Below are 14,819 nucleotides of genomic sequence, written 5' to 3' on the forward strand. Positions count from 1 at the left end.
ACACCACCAACAAAACAAGGACTCAAACCCTCCTGCTACCTGATCATCTTATTTGTGGCATCAATATAAGTAAGATCATTGCCATAGCAGACCGTCACGGCCTCAATAGATTTACAGGACAATCAGGAAACATTAATATTGACATCTGACAGGACTGCTCTTGGGGATCTATTAACCAAACAAGTTCTGATTGTGGTACAGCGGATATGGGTGCTAATTTTTTATTTTTCTTATTTTGCCTTTTTACTTTTCTTTTGTTTTTACTTTTATCTATTTTTATTTTTTCCCCATTATGTTGTAGCTACCCTTTTTTAAAAATAATTATTTCCTGAAGTGCTGCTATGTTTACGTGTTCAATTTACCTCCAACTTATACTATCATCTATTATCATCTAAATTTTAAACTTTTTCAGGATCCTGTTTATTGATAAGTTTCCAGTCTTTACACTGCAGTCTAACTTTGGGTTTTATTTGGCTTATTCTTTTCCCCATTTTTAGGAAATTTAGTCCAGTCTGTCAGCACCTAGGGTGTTCTAAAAACTGGTGTTCTATCAGTAGGGCAGTAATTTACATTTTCTGTTGTGGTAATTCTCACTTCAACTCTTTCGAGTGGAGAATTCTTGCCTTTTGCATCCACACCAGTCTGCTGCTTATGATCCTACTGTTTTGGTATGAAATAAAAATACCTAATGGTATTTTATTTCCATTCACACTCTCATTCTCTCACAAACGTTTGTTTTACGGAATTTAAATTTCTACTTTACAGGACTCCATCGTCCTCTATTTCCCACGGAATTTGTGGGACTCCGCCGTCCCCCAGTTGTGGTGAGAGTGTTTTATCCAGCAAAATACCAAAATAAAACCAGAGTACAAAGAGGATGGTTTTACAGCCAAAATGGGAATTCTTTTATTGATACTCAGATCATCAGTATTGTCTATTTTGGTAGTTGCACCAAAAACAGATCAATGAAGGGTTTTTTATTGGACTAAATTGGGAACAATGATGTCACTATAAAGTCTTCCCTGTGAACCTACTTGTTATCTCAGGTGAACTCTGAAGAACTCCTGGATCTTCTTCCATAAATGAACTTCAGCTGCTACATGACCACTAGGCTCACCTCCCCACAAGGCTTGATAGGGATACGTCCCCGCAGGACATGACCTGCAGTATGGTCCATATGGTGGCTCCAGCATGTGTCCAGCTCTCGGGTAACAAACACTTTCAAAGTTGTTCTTCTCATGATGTTTGAGTCTCTCCACCATCTCATCCATGTAAGCCTTGCTGTTCCAGCACATGTCGTCCTCCGAGGCCACAAAGAGGAGCTGGGCCTTTGCTTGTTCGATAGGGATCAGGCTCTCCTTGTTATCCTCTGCCAGTGGATTTGCAAAAGCAAATTTCAAAATGTAAGCACCGGACTCAGTGTGAATCACGCTGCTGGGGTCAAAGCGGGCTGATGAAAAGATTTGGTGGTTCTTGTAATGGAGAGGGACGACTGTGTTTGCATTGCAGCCGTTGATCCACACACAAGCTTTAACAGCCGGTACAAAAGCAGAAAGTGACAGCGCAATATCTGATGCCTTCGAACGTGATAATACGCCAACTCCTTGACCACCCACCTGTGAATAAATAAAAAAGAGGACATGATAAACACGCAAAGCTTACAGGAACTGGGGAATGGAGGTGATTCACGATGAAAAGTGAATGAAAGATCGCGATAAATTACACATCTGGCAGGACTCAACCCTACTGTATGTGACCCATTCCAACCTGGGTGGGATCTGTTTGTTTTGAGATGGTACTGGAAAATGATGTGCAAAATAATCGGATCAAAGACCAGCTTTTTTACAAAAGCTGTGATTTTTTTTCCTCCCCCTTCAACCAGATAGTTTTTACCAAACCTTGCACTCTTCTCCATTATTCACAGAATCATTCAAAGGTACCCAACACTGACGAGTTGTGACACAGGTTTTACTGCACTGTCTTCTATGACATAAATCGTTGTGAAATGAGGTGTTATTTGACTGTCCTACTACAAATTTCATACTTCGATTTCATAACTTTTTGATTTCAAAATACAGTTTCTTAAAACTGCATTTTCAGAAACACAGGGTAGGTCTACACAATCAGCAAGCAGCAAACACACAATTGGCTTGTTGGTGGAGCATTGAGCTCAATACTTTTCTTGCAGATTGTTAAATCAATTCAGTGCATGATAACTAGTCTCCACTGCACACAAATGAAAACCAAAGTCATATTTCCGTACCATTAAATCTGTTTGATTACTGTTACTTCATGTTGTTGTGGTCACAAGTTGATCACAAAAACTCACCTTGGGTTGTCTTTGTAGGAAATCTATTCCTTCTTGAAAGTGGTCTAGATGAATCTCCTTTGTGTTTGTGACTTTAACATTGAAAACACATAAAGCCAGAACCGCAAAGCCTTTATTGGCCAGCAGAGCAGCTCTTTTTTCTGATAGAAGGGTGTTCAGATCCAATACAGCAGGAAATGGACCTGCTCCTGGAAGACAGAAATATCACTAAATGGCAACAGAATCCTAAATTTCATATAAAAATAAAGAATGTACTGTTTGGTCAGCATACTCAAAATGATGTCACTTCTTCTACCATATCTAGAGCATCAAACTTATCAATTTACATTTTTTGAAGGTCTCTACTAAGTCCTAGAATCTGGAAAAAACAAACGGGTCCTGCACCGACTTTCAAATCTACAAAAACATAAAAATCATCACTACTTGTGACATCATGACAGAAGTAATTGACAGGAGACTTGACGTAGCCCATCCCATCACGACTTAGCCCATGTACTGTAGTTCAGCTGGCCAATAACCTGTGTCTGCATAACATTAAACCCCCTGTCAGGCATCATGGTGGCTAAGAGAGGTGACTGAAAGCATGAGCAGGACACAGAAAGGAATTGGCAGTAACACCACTGAAGCCAGACAAAGCAGTTCACCAAGATTAGAAGAATACAGACTGTAAAAAAGAAGATCAAGGATGAGGGAGGATCAGGACCTTAGTCCAGGATGATTGATTGAAAACACAAAAGTACAAGAAGAATGCCACTAGGATGAACTGCTATGTAAATGTCTCAAGCAGCAAAAACCTGATGAGAGTGAGGAGGAAGACAAAAAATCAGCATGGAAGGACAGGCCCTCCATGGCATGTACCACTGGAAGAGAAAGATGCCCCTGGGATGGTCCAGATTACTTACCTGGGGGAGTAAATAGGACTCCGTTTATATTCCCTTCATTGACAGGGAGTCGGGTGACCCCGTCTCCAAGTAGAAGCCTCTCATTGGTCGCCTCTGCCAGCACCCGGCCCTCCTCCTCATCATGTGCGGAGATCGTCACCACATGAGGCTTCAATGATTTGCCCTTTTGGAAGTACTGATGTAAGGCCTCTGCCTTCAGAGACCACAGCAGACCCATTGGCTCCACCCCAACATAGCTGCCACCAAGTGAGGGGTGTTTGTTCAGGTCGACCTCTCCTCTGTCATCAGCCCTGTAGGTGGCAGAGGAGCTGAACACCACTCCCCTCTCGTCAGTGGATCTGGCTCTCATGGTGACCACTTGTCTCGACCTCAGCCTGGTCACCTTCACCTGAACAGGTTCATCAAAGAAGCATCTGGCTCTGGGCAGCAGCCTCAATCGGATTTGAGAGGACATCTCTTCACAATCTGCAGACAACACGGAAAACAACAATGCATCAATAATGTCACTCTGACCTTGTACAGAATTCAGTATAAAAGAACCAGTTCTGGCTGTGTTTGGTGTCTTGTGGTGTCAGTTTGACTGATGCTTGGATTATCTCATGGAATGCTACCGACTGCGCCACTGTGCCACCCAGACAAAAAAATTTCAAATATGACAAAGTTTACGCCCATTTTGAAGTTGGTGCCAGCAACACTTTAATTGGCTACAGGTTGCTAACATGACTCAGGTTACAGGTTTTGAAGCAACTTCTGCTGCCAAGTAGACGTTTGATTCAGGGATCGTCTTGTTTTGTTTTCAGCAAGACAATTAAAGAACATTCTGTTCATTATTCTCTGTAATCATAAATTCTGACAAAGTATGACCACAGAGGATAAAAGAGTCCAGGTGCATAATGACGACATGAAAAAGATAAAAACAAAACAAGAAAGCACTCAAAGATTTTGGTTAAAGATGAGCTCTTGCAATACATACTTATATGTTACTCTGTCACAATTTGGTTGAAATTTGTTTTGTGTATCAAACGCTACGTGAGGAAATAATTTATAAATGTTCTTTGTGAAATTTTGTAAAAAACAAATTAACCTATTTTTTTACATTTCTTAAATTGTTCTCATGTAAACAATCTAAATGATGTCAACCTTAATCTGCCCAAAACTTCTTCAATGGCCTCTTTTCATCAGTAATCTCTGATATTTGACGCTCTTGTCAAACGCTTGAAAATTTTTCATCATCAGATTAGAATAATTTCATCGATCATCATTATCCTGACATCAAGTCACCTTCAGAAATATCAGTTTTATACAGGCTGAAAATTGAACATTATGTCTGGAATGTATGTTTACATCCTGGATTAACTTGTGAAAAAGTATTAACACAAACTCAATTTTTGTTAAATTATATAGATTGAAAATACAGCAATAAGAGGTTAGTGGCTAAATTAGCCTTCGTCTGTTGTTAGGGTCGCCACCGACCCGTTCTTGATTTTAAATTCCTAAAAATACCACAAAAATGTGTTTATTGCATCAAGGCTTTTTGACTTTGTCAGGTACCTCTATTACAACAAAATAATATCCAAAAAGAATTTTTCACTAAATTATAAAATGCTCTGGTTGAAATTGTTACCTTTGTGGTGCTAGGGTTGGTTTCGACCCTGTTATAAAATAAGCTCATAAAGCAATAATTAGAGCAAAAATTGATAGCATAAGTGCACTGTCAGACAGCCAGCTCCTCTCCTAGTTGTGTGAGCTTTAGTGGAATCTCATTTTGGATTTTTGTTTTCCAGTTTACCTGCACAGAAACAAAAACAAATGAAATCGGGCATGTCAGATGTCTGTGTAGGTTCTCAGTCATCCAGGTCATTGTTATCCAAAAGCTGTTGAAGTCAATCCACTCGACGTTAGGAAAGTTCTTGAAAACGTTTTGTATCTCATCCAATAGACTTCTTCAGTTCAATGTAGCCACAGGAGGACACAAGCAAGTGTCTTATTGTGCCGGTCCCAAGCCCGGATAAATACAGAGGGTTGCGTCAGGAAGGGCATCCGGCGTAAAACTTTTGCCAAATCAAAGATGCGAATCAAACCTATGACTCCCATACCGGATCGGTCGAGGCCCGGGTTAACAACGACCGCCATCGACGCTGTTGACCTACAGGACGCCGGTGGAAATTGGATTACTGTTGGTCGAAGAAGGAGAGGAGGAAAGTGCATTCGCACGAAGAAAGAGAAGAGGAACACCAAGAGTATAGGACTGAGAGTAGGGACGTTGAATGTTGGAACTATGACAGGAAAAGGTAGAGAGTTGGTTGACATGATGCAGAGAAGGAAGGTAGACATACTGTGTATCCAGGAGACCAGGTGGAAAGGTAGCAAGGCTAGAAGTTTAGGAGCAGGGTTCAAGTTGTTCTATCATGGTGTAGATGGGAAGAGAAATGGAGTAGGAGTTATCTTGAAGGAGGAGTTTGTTAGGAATGTCCTGGAGGTCAAAAGAGTGTCGAATAGAGTGATGAGTCTGAAGCTAGAAATAGGTGTGATGTTCAATGTTGTTAGTGGGTATGCTCCACAGGTAGGATGTGAGCTGGAGGAGGAGAAATTCTGGTCGGACTTTGATGAAGTGATGCAGAGCATGCCTAGAAGTGAGAGAGTTGTCATTGGAGCAGACTTCAATGGACATGTTGGTGCAGGAAACAGAGGTGATGAGGAGGTAATGGGCAGGTTTGGTATCCAGGAGAGGAACGCAGAAGGACAGATGGTAGTTGACTTTGCAAAAAGGATGGAAATGGCTGTAGTGAATACTTTCTTCCAGAAGAGGCAGGAACATAGAGTGACCTATAAGAGTGGAGGTAGGAGCACACAGGTAGACTACATCTTGTGTAGACAGTGTAACCTGAAAGAGATCAGTGACTGTAAAGTAGTGGTAGGTGAGAGTATAGCCAAACAGCATAGGATGGTGGTGTGTAGGATGACTCTGGTGGTGAGGAAGATCAAGAGGGCAAAGGCAGAGCAGAAGACGAAATGGTGGAAGCTGAAAAAGGAAGAGTGTTGCAGGACTTTTAGGAAGGAGTTAAGACAGGCTCTGGGTGGCAAGGAGGTGCTTCCAGATGACTGGACAACTACAGCTAATGTGATCAGGGAGACAGGTAGGAGAGTACTTGGTGTGTCATCTGGAAGGAAAGTAGATAAGGAGACTTGGTGGTGGAATGAGGAGGTACAGGAGTGTATACAGAGAAAGAGGTTGGCTAAGAAGAAGTGGGACACTGAGAGGACTGAGGAGAGTAGACAGGAGTACAGGGAGATGCAGCGTAAGGTGAAGGTAGAGGTAGCAAAGGCCAAACAAGAAGCTTATGAGGACTTGTATGCTAGGTTGGACAGTAAGGAGGGAGAGACTGATCTATACCGGTTGGCAAGACAGAGAGATAGAGATGGGAAGGATGTGCAGCAGGTTAGGGTGATTAAGGATAGGGATGGAAGTCTATTGACAGGTGCCAGTAGTGTGATGGGAAGATGGAAAGAGTACTTTGAAGAGTTGATGAACGTGGAAAATGAGAGAGAACAAAGACTAGAAGAGGTGACTGTTGTGGACCAGGATGTAGCAAAGATTAGTCAGGATGAAGTGAGGAGGGCATTGAAGAGGATGAAGAGTGGAAAGGCAGTCGGTCCTGATGATATACCTGTAGAGGTATGGAAGTGTCTAGGAGAGGTGGCAGTAGAGTTTCTGACTGGGTTGTTCAACAGGATCTTAGATAGTGAGAAGATGCCTGAGGAATGGAGGAGAAGTGCGCTGGTGCCCATTTTTAAGAACAAGGGAGACGTGCAGAGTTGTGGCAACTACAGAGGAATAAAGCTGATGAGCCATACAATGAAGTTATGGGAGAGAGTAGTGGAAGCTAGACTAAGGGCAGAAGTGAACATCTGTGAGCAGCAGTATGGTTTCATGCCAGAAAAGAGTACTAGAGATACAGTATTTGCGTTGAGGATGTTGATAGAGAAGTATAGAGAAGGCCAAACGGAGCTGCATTGTGTTTTTGTAGATCTGGAGAAAGCTTACGACAGGGTGCCCAGAGAGGAACTGTGGTATTGTATGAGGAAGTCTGGAATGGCAGAGAAGTATGTTAGAGCGGTGCAGGACATGTATGAGGACTGTAAGACAGTGGTGAGGTGTGCTGTAGGTGTGACAGAGGAGTTCAAGGTGGAGGTGGGACTGCATCAGGGATCAGCTCTGAGCCCCTTCTTGTTCGCTATGGTGATGGACAGGCTGACAGACGAGGTCAGACAGGAATCTCCATGGACTATGATGTTTGCAGATGACATTGTGATCTGCAGTGAGAGCAGGGAACAGGTGGAAGAGAAGCTAGAGAGGTGGAGGTTTGTCCTGGAAAGGAGAGGAATGAAGGTTAGCCGCAGTAAGACAGAGTACATGTGTGTGAATGAGAGGGACCCAAGTGGAAGAGTGAGGTTACAGGGAGAAGAGATCAAGAAGGTGGAGGATTTTAAGTACTTAGGCTCAACAGTCCAGAGCAATGGAGAGTGTGGAAAAGAGGTGAAGAAGCGTGTACAGGCAGGATGGAACGGATGGAGGAAAGTGTCAGGTGTGATGTGTGATAGAAGAGTTTCAGCTAAAATGAAAGGAACGGTGTACAAAACTGTGGTGAGACCAGCGATGTTGTTTGGTCTAGAGACAGTGTCACTGAGGAAAAGACAGGAGACAGAGCTGGAGGTAGCAGAGATGAAGATGCTGAGGTTCTCTCTGGGAGTGACCAAGAAGGATAGGATCAGGAATGAGTACATCAGAGGGACAGCACATGTTAGAGGTTTTGGAGATAAAGTGAGAGAGGCCAGACTGAGATGGTTTGGACATGTCCAGAGGAGAGATAGTGAACATATTGGTAGACGGATGTTGAGTTTTGAACTGCCAGGCAGGAGGCCTAGAGGAAGACCAAAGAGGAGGTTTATGGATCTAGTGAGGGAAGACATGAAGGTAGTTGGTGTGAGAGAAGAGGATTCAAAGGACAGGGCCAGATGGAGGAAATTGATTCGCTGTGGCGACCCCTGAAGGGAAAAGCCGAAAGGAAAAGAAGAAGACTTCTTCAGTTCAGAGGGCGGCTGATCATGTCCCAGCTTATTAACCCTGTGGGGTGTGGTCAGTGCTATTCACATTCCAACGACTGTCGTTGAAACCCGTCTGGCTCAACGATTGTTGGTGGGGGTGTCAAATGGGGTCGTTGAAACGTGAGTTTCATCTTTGTATGCTAATGAGGGTTGTCTGATGTCTCATACTGTCCAAAAAAAAGAAGGAATGTGATAACTGCTGTCTACTCTTCACAAAGATGCAGCTGTGTCATCAGGAAGTAATAAAAAGCCCACAATTATCCTTGACTACAACAAGAAAGAAGGAGGATGGACAACCTAGACAAGCTGACTGCCACCTACACTTGCCAGCGAATGACCAGGAGATGGCCAATGGTTGTATTTTACAACATGCTTGATGTGTCTGCATATAATGCATTTGTGTTGTGGACCCACATCCACCTAGGATGGAACTCAACCAAAAAAGCCAAGCGGAGATTGTTTCTTGAGGAGCTCGGAAATTCCCTCGTGAAGCCACACATTGAGCAAAGGCAGCGGGTTCCCCGAGACCCAGATGCTGCAGCCTTGGTCAGACAGCTGCAGAGCTCACCTACCACTCCGTCCACAACATCAGCAACACAAAGAGCATCCTCGCCGGCATCCTACTCAGCCAGCCCTGCCTCAACACCAATCGCACCAGCCACAGCCAGAACCCAATTCAGGCCACCTGATTCTAAAAGAAAGAGGTGTCAGGTCTGCCCAAGCAGGAAGGACAGAAAGACAAACGAACTGTGCTTCAAGTGCAAGAAATATAGCTGCAAAGAACACGCAAATAGTGTCACTTTTTGCCACACATGCATCTAAACATACATACACACACACATTCATATGAATGTTCTTGCATACAGAGACTTTTACTCTGTTTTAGTTTTTTATTAGTTTTCGAATTTGGAATTTTGGAACATGCGCTTGATTGGTTGTTTGACCTTGCAAATCTATATTTTGTGTTATTACTTGTTCTGCTTTTCATGTTGTGTTCATATTAAAGTTCTATTGCTGAAAAAAATACTTTTTTTTTCATTTCCTTGAAGTAAATATATATGGGTCGAAATTGACCCGTAACACCATAGATGTTACTATAGTTAATAATATTAAAATGAAAAAATAAATGAAAAAAATTTATTCAAGAGATGTGTTATAATACCCCTCAGTAATAGTCAGGTAACACAACAACCTATTTTTTATTTATTAGATTCTCTTGAGGCTCATTTTACCAGTTTTTAAAATTGAAATCGAGGGCTATACTGACAAAAAAAGGCCCAGAGGCCCACACCAAAAATATTAAAACTAATATTTTCATGGATAACGAAGCCTAACAATGTAACCAAGAGATGAGAAACAATTTGGATGATAGATGATTGCTTTTAGTGTATTTTAGAGATGATTTAAAACGCGGGTCGAAACCGACCCGTTAACGTCGGAAATGGTAACAGAAAGCTAACACCAGACGAATTAGACAAGTTGTAAATCATATTAAAATGAATTAAAACTTGAGCCTTACCTGTGGAGATCCTTACCGTACCTAAAGGATTAGTTCAACTGGCTTGTAATGTGAAAATTAAATTATTTATATTGAAATCTGTCTTCACTGTTCACTCATCCTCCTCGATGATTGGTCATATCTTGTGCTGACAGAACCTCAGCATGCTATTTGCAGTCACACACTGGGAATGTGTAATGACCCAGCCTCTAACACCCTCATGTCTTAGATTCTTCTTGGTTTTCTGTGGTTGTGGTTTTCTCTGATGCCTTTTTATCTGTTCCAGTTTGTCCTGTTTCACAATTTTGGTTGGCATTCTGTTTCAAGGAGCAGAAATACACCTGGACACAGCTGTGTCGAGGTTTGATTTGTAGCCCCATCTACTACTGTGAGGCTTTCAAACACAGTAGAAGCTACATCATACATCTCAGCCCTCCTCCAGAATATGGATAAGTTGCTTCTCCTACAAAACAACATTGTGAACCTCAGACACCATTGCTCTGCTTTGTCATCTTGTGGCTGCAGGACATAAGGCTTCTTTGTCCAAGCTTCATTTCGTTTCTCAACAGGTTACCTTCCTGGGATACGTTGGCTGTGTTAGCTACTCATGAGATTGTTGGTAGCTCACTGGCTACGTTACTCCACAACTATTTAGAATCTTCCTCATGCTACTGATCAACATTTTTCTGCTTTCAACACTGCCACCCTCTGTCCCCTCCCGGATGAAGGACAACCCTATTCATGTTCTGCTAACCTTGATCACAATTGTATGTACAGTAATCCCTCTTTTGTTCGCGCTTCAAGATATCCACTACATCTTGGATTTTTAGTAGGTAGTCATGTGATACCATAAGCGCGTGCTATTGGCTGACAGCATCCAGAAGTGCGCTGCATTTCGAGACTCACGGAATACAGCACACTTCAGTGAAACACAAAAGTGCTTTAAACAGTCTATAAGAGTGTGGGAAAAGGTAGTACAGGTCAGGTTCAAACAACCTAGAACATTTAAAACACACTCACAAAAAGGAGAAGACAACATTTATCATTTTTACTCGCGAGGAGAAAGGACAGAGATGTGCTCAGTTACAGATCTCCACCCCGTTCTCAACATGTCTCTGCCGAAACCTCTTTTTTATTTCAGTTGGGCAGTTCCTGTTTACAATGTGTCCTAAAGGATGGGGGACAAAATATCAGCAATGCACTATGTATGGTATAATGTCACAAGAGTAACCTCTTCCTTTTATGGTATTGTCCTTTTTTCAGCAGGTCAAGGTTTACATCTCAAACTAGTCATCAGCTGCTACCTCAGTTGTGACCTTTCGACCTCTGCACATACTCCTGAGACCCAGTCATTCATTTTTGTCCTCTGTGGGGTACATTAGTTTATGTCATAGGCAGTACTGCCTCAAATCGTGTGGACTGGCCGCAATCAAAATATCTCGATCAGTACAATAACAACGTTTTTGAGGATGTGTCTTTTCATACAAATCAGAGACATCTTCAGCTGAGAGGCTCCACTCTAAACAACACCTGAGGAGGTTAAACCCGTCTTTGGAGTATCAGTGTACATGGCATGTCTTGGCTATCCACAATTCAAAATGTACTGGGCCACAAAAACAAGAGTGCCAATAGTTGCTGAGTCCATGGCAAGGGATCTCTTTTTCAAGATCAGATGGTCTCTCAAAGTCCCCAATAATCTTGAAATAACAGAAGAAGCAAAACCTGCTTTGCAGAGTCAGCCTGCTTCTGAAGAAGGTGCAACAAGGATGCCTAAACCTCCCCAGGCCAGCAAAAGTTTGCGTTGATGAACAAATGGTTCCCTTCACCGGTCGATGTCCAGTCCATCAATTTGTTCCTGGGAAGCCAAATCCAACTGGATTAAAAGTGTTTCTTCTTGCTAGTCCAACTGGAATTGTGTTGGATTTTGAAGTCTACCAAGGAAAGAACACCTTTCATTGGCAGAGACACAGGACTTGGAATAGGAGCAAATGCAGTTCTTCGCTTGACTAAGTCCATTCCCAGGGGAACTTACATGTACTTTGACAGGTAAGAGTATGGTGACGACCCTGCATGGTGGTACTGATATGAACAGGAAACTTTATGGAACTTGTTTTATCCATGTCTGTCCTTCTAGGTACTTCACCTCAATCAAACTATTGGATAACTTGCTGGAAAAGGGCTTGCCCGCAACTGGAACACTGATGAAAAATTGAGTCCCAAGGGAATGCAAAATTCCATCTGATAACGATCTACTGAAAAAAGGGAGAGGATCCTCCGTAATGGTGACAAGAAAACCTGCTGAGCTGGCTGTGACAAAATGGACTGACAATATACCCGTACTCATGGCATCCACAGTGCATGGAATAGAACCACAGGATACCTGCACGAGATGGTCACAGAAAGACAAAAGGCATCTTCAAGTGCAAAGACCTGCAGTGGTGGCAGAGTATAACATCAACATGGGAGGTGTTGATATGTGTGATAGAATGCTCAGCTTTTACAGAATGTCCAACCGCACTAAGAAGTGGACCGTTCGCACAATCCTACACTTCTTTGATCTGGCCATCACCAACTCCTGGTTACAGTACAAGGAAGACAGCCAGGCTTTGGCATGAACCATGAAGAAAACTCTCCAATACCATGAGTTCAAACTGCTCTTTGGTGAGGAACTGATTGCCCAGGCGCAGTCAGGCCAAAGTGATCCAATCGAGTCAGATGTTTCCAGTGATGAGTTCTGCGCTCCATCAGACAAAAGAAGGAGGCCCCAGACAGACAAGAAAGTGAGAAAGTATGGAGCCATCCATTTGCTACAGATGATGAATGACCACAATGCCTCCAGGTGCAGAGCAGAAGGATGCACTGGAAAAACATACATTAAGGGAATCAAGTGCAATATGTATCTCTACATCTCAAAGAAGAAGAACTGCTTCATGGAGTACCACAAACCACAAACAACCCATAACTAACACACCAGGTGGACATTATGGCCATTTTGCTTACCATTTGACATTGACTTTCTGGGACCAGATGACACAACACTCTCAAGTGTAATTTCTCTCAGGAAGAAAAGAGTTTGCACTAAAAATTAAAGTTCAGAAGGGTTAGACTTTAATTGTACAATCCTAAATGTCAGAGTGTAAATGTAAGAGTAACAAAAGATTTGTAAATATGTTCATATGTTAATATTTTCCATAAGAGTCCTGATGTCCTCTCCAAAGGACATACTATAAAACAAAAATAAAAACACGTTTTGAATTCCAAAATTATTTTTTTTCTGGGACTCACTCAGTGCATAGCAATACACACACAAACACATACACATTTATATGCTCATGGGATGCAGTATAAAGAATAAAAGAATGTAAATCAGTAAATTTGGGATAACTTATGGACATTATTATAACATTTCCCTCCTTTTTATCACATTTATCACATCAAATCCTCATATCACAGTGTCAGCTTCTTCGTGAGGATATTCAGCTGCCAGATCATTTTTATGAGAACAAATATACTTACACTCAGAGATCATGTTATATGTCCAATTCATAATCTTCACCGTCATTGTCATTGTAGCCATCAGCATCGAGCAAAGGATATATTTGAGCCATACTTTCTTCCATAGGTGAAAAAGCTGTGGTGATTAAACGTTTAAGGAGAGAATGCAGACAAGGTATACAACAACATCCACATAGGGTTAGAATTGCAGCAAAAACTCCAATTGAAACTAAAGCTGAGGTCACTAAGGCTCTATACTTGCCAAAGGCATCCATCCACCAGTCCCACATGGACGTGTCAACTCCAGAGTGTTCCTTCATTTTGCTATTGAGAGTCCTAAGTCCCTCTATAGCTTTGGTGAGGCTTCTGTCTAGCTGTGTTTTTGGGGATGGAAGTGCGACAAACATTGAGCAAACCCCTCCCTCCTCTGCCAACAACATGTCAAGGGCTATTCAGTTCTGAAATGCCTTGAGGGAGGTTGCTGATAGCTGACTGTAAACAGCTTCAAACCCACTCTGTGTCCAGTTCACCAGTTTTTGAACATTATAGTGGATGTAATTCATCCTGTCTACATTCTTGTTAATCGCACACCACCAACAAAACAAGGACTCAAACCCTCCTGCTACCTGATCATCTTATTTGTGGCATCAATATAAGTAAGATCATTGCCATAGCAGACCGTCACGGCCTCAATAGATTTACAGGACAATCAGGAAACATTAATATTGACATCTGACAGGACTGCTCTTGGGGATCTATTAACCAAACAAGTTCTGATTGTGGTACAGCGGATATGGGTGCTAATTTTTTATTTTTCTTATTTTGCCTTTTTACTTTTCTTTTATTTTTACTTTTATCTATTTTTATTTTTTCCCCATTATGTTGTAGCTACCCTTTTTTAAAAATAATTATTTCCTGAAGTGCTGCTATGTTTACGTGTTCAATTTACCTCCAACTTATACTATCATCTATTATCATCTAAATTTTAAACTTTTTTAGGATCCTGTTTATTGATAAGTTTCCAGTCTTTACACTGCAGTCTAACTTTGGGTTTTATTTGGCTTATTCTTTTCCCCATTTTTAGGAAATTTAGTCCAGTCTGTCAGCACCTAGGGTGTTCTAAAAACTGGTGTTCTATCAGTAGGGCAGTAATTTACATTTTCTGTTGTGGTAATTCTCACTTCAACTCTTTCGAGTGGAGAATTCTTGCCTTTTGCATCCACACCAGTCTGCTGCTTATGATCCTACTGTTTTGGTATGAAATAAAAATACCTAATGGTATTTTATTTCCATTCACACTCTCATTCTCTCACAAGCGTTTGTTTTACAGAATTTAAATTTCTACTTTACAGGACTCCGTCGTCCTCTATTTCCCACGGAATTTGTGGGACTCCGCCGTCCCCCAGTTGTGGTGAGAGTGTTTTATCCAGCAAAATACCAAAATAAAACCAAAGTACAAAGAGGATGGTTTTACAGCCAAAATGGGAAT

At 41.8% G+C, this 14,819-nt stretch overlaps 1 protein-coding gene across 3 annotated transcripts; it reads right to left on the reverse strand.

Annotated features, from left to right (window-relative positions):
- Nucleotides 1–976: 976 nt before the first annotated feature.
- LOC137612674 (acyl-coenzyme A thioesterase 6-like) lies at nt 977–13,461 on the reverse strand. Of its 3 annotated transcripts, XM_068341319.1 has the most exons (5): nt 9,857–9,944; nt 4,856–5,020; nt 3,232–3,696; nt 2,330–2,517; nt 977–1,616 (listed from the first exon to the last, which is right to left on the reverse strand). In XM_068341319.1, exons 3-5 carry the CDS (start codon nt 3,683–3,685, stop codon nt 1,038–1,040), a joined length of 1,221 nt encoding a protein of 406 aa, XP_068197420.1. In that variant the 5' UTR covers nt 3,686–3,696; nt 4,856–5,020; nt 9,857–9,944; the 3' UTR covers nt 977–1,037. The 3 variants fall into 3 exon arrangements, with proteins under 3 accessions (XP_068197420.1, XP_068197418.1, XP_068197419.1); XM_068341317.1 differs by lacking the exons at nt 4,856–5,020; nt 9,857–9,944 and adding an exon at nt 13,352–13,461; XM_068341318.1 differs by lacking the exon at nt 4,856–5,020 and having other exon boundaries at nt 9,857–9,963.
- Between the last annotated feature and the right edge of the window lie 1,358 nt (nt 13,462–14,819).

The sequence above is a fragment of the Antennarius striatus genome, chromosome 18 (genome assembly GCF_040054535.1).
Source record: "Antennarius striatus isolate MH-2024 chromosome 18, ASM4005453v1, whole genome shotgun sequence".
In the NCBI taxonomy this organism is placed as follows: domain Eukaryota; kingdom Metazoa; phylum Chordata; class Actinopteri; order Lophiiformes; family Antennariidae; genus Antennarius; species Antennarius striatus.

Coding starts and splice junctions, on each gene's coding strand:
- LOC137612674 (XM_068341317.1), bottom strand. CDS start 13,418: ATGCTGATGGCTACAATGACAATGACGGTGAAGATTATGAATTGGACA. Junction 3,697..13,351: donor ATATAACATGATCTCTGAGT/GTAAGTATATTT, acceptor TGTTGTCTGCAG/ATTGTGAAGAGATGTCCTCT. Junction 2,518..3,231: donor AGTCCTATTTACTCCCCCAG/GTAAGTAATCTG, acceptor TCTGTCTTCCAG/GAGCAGGTCCATTTCCTGCT.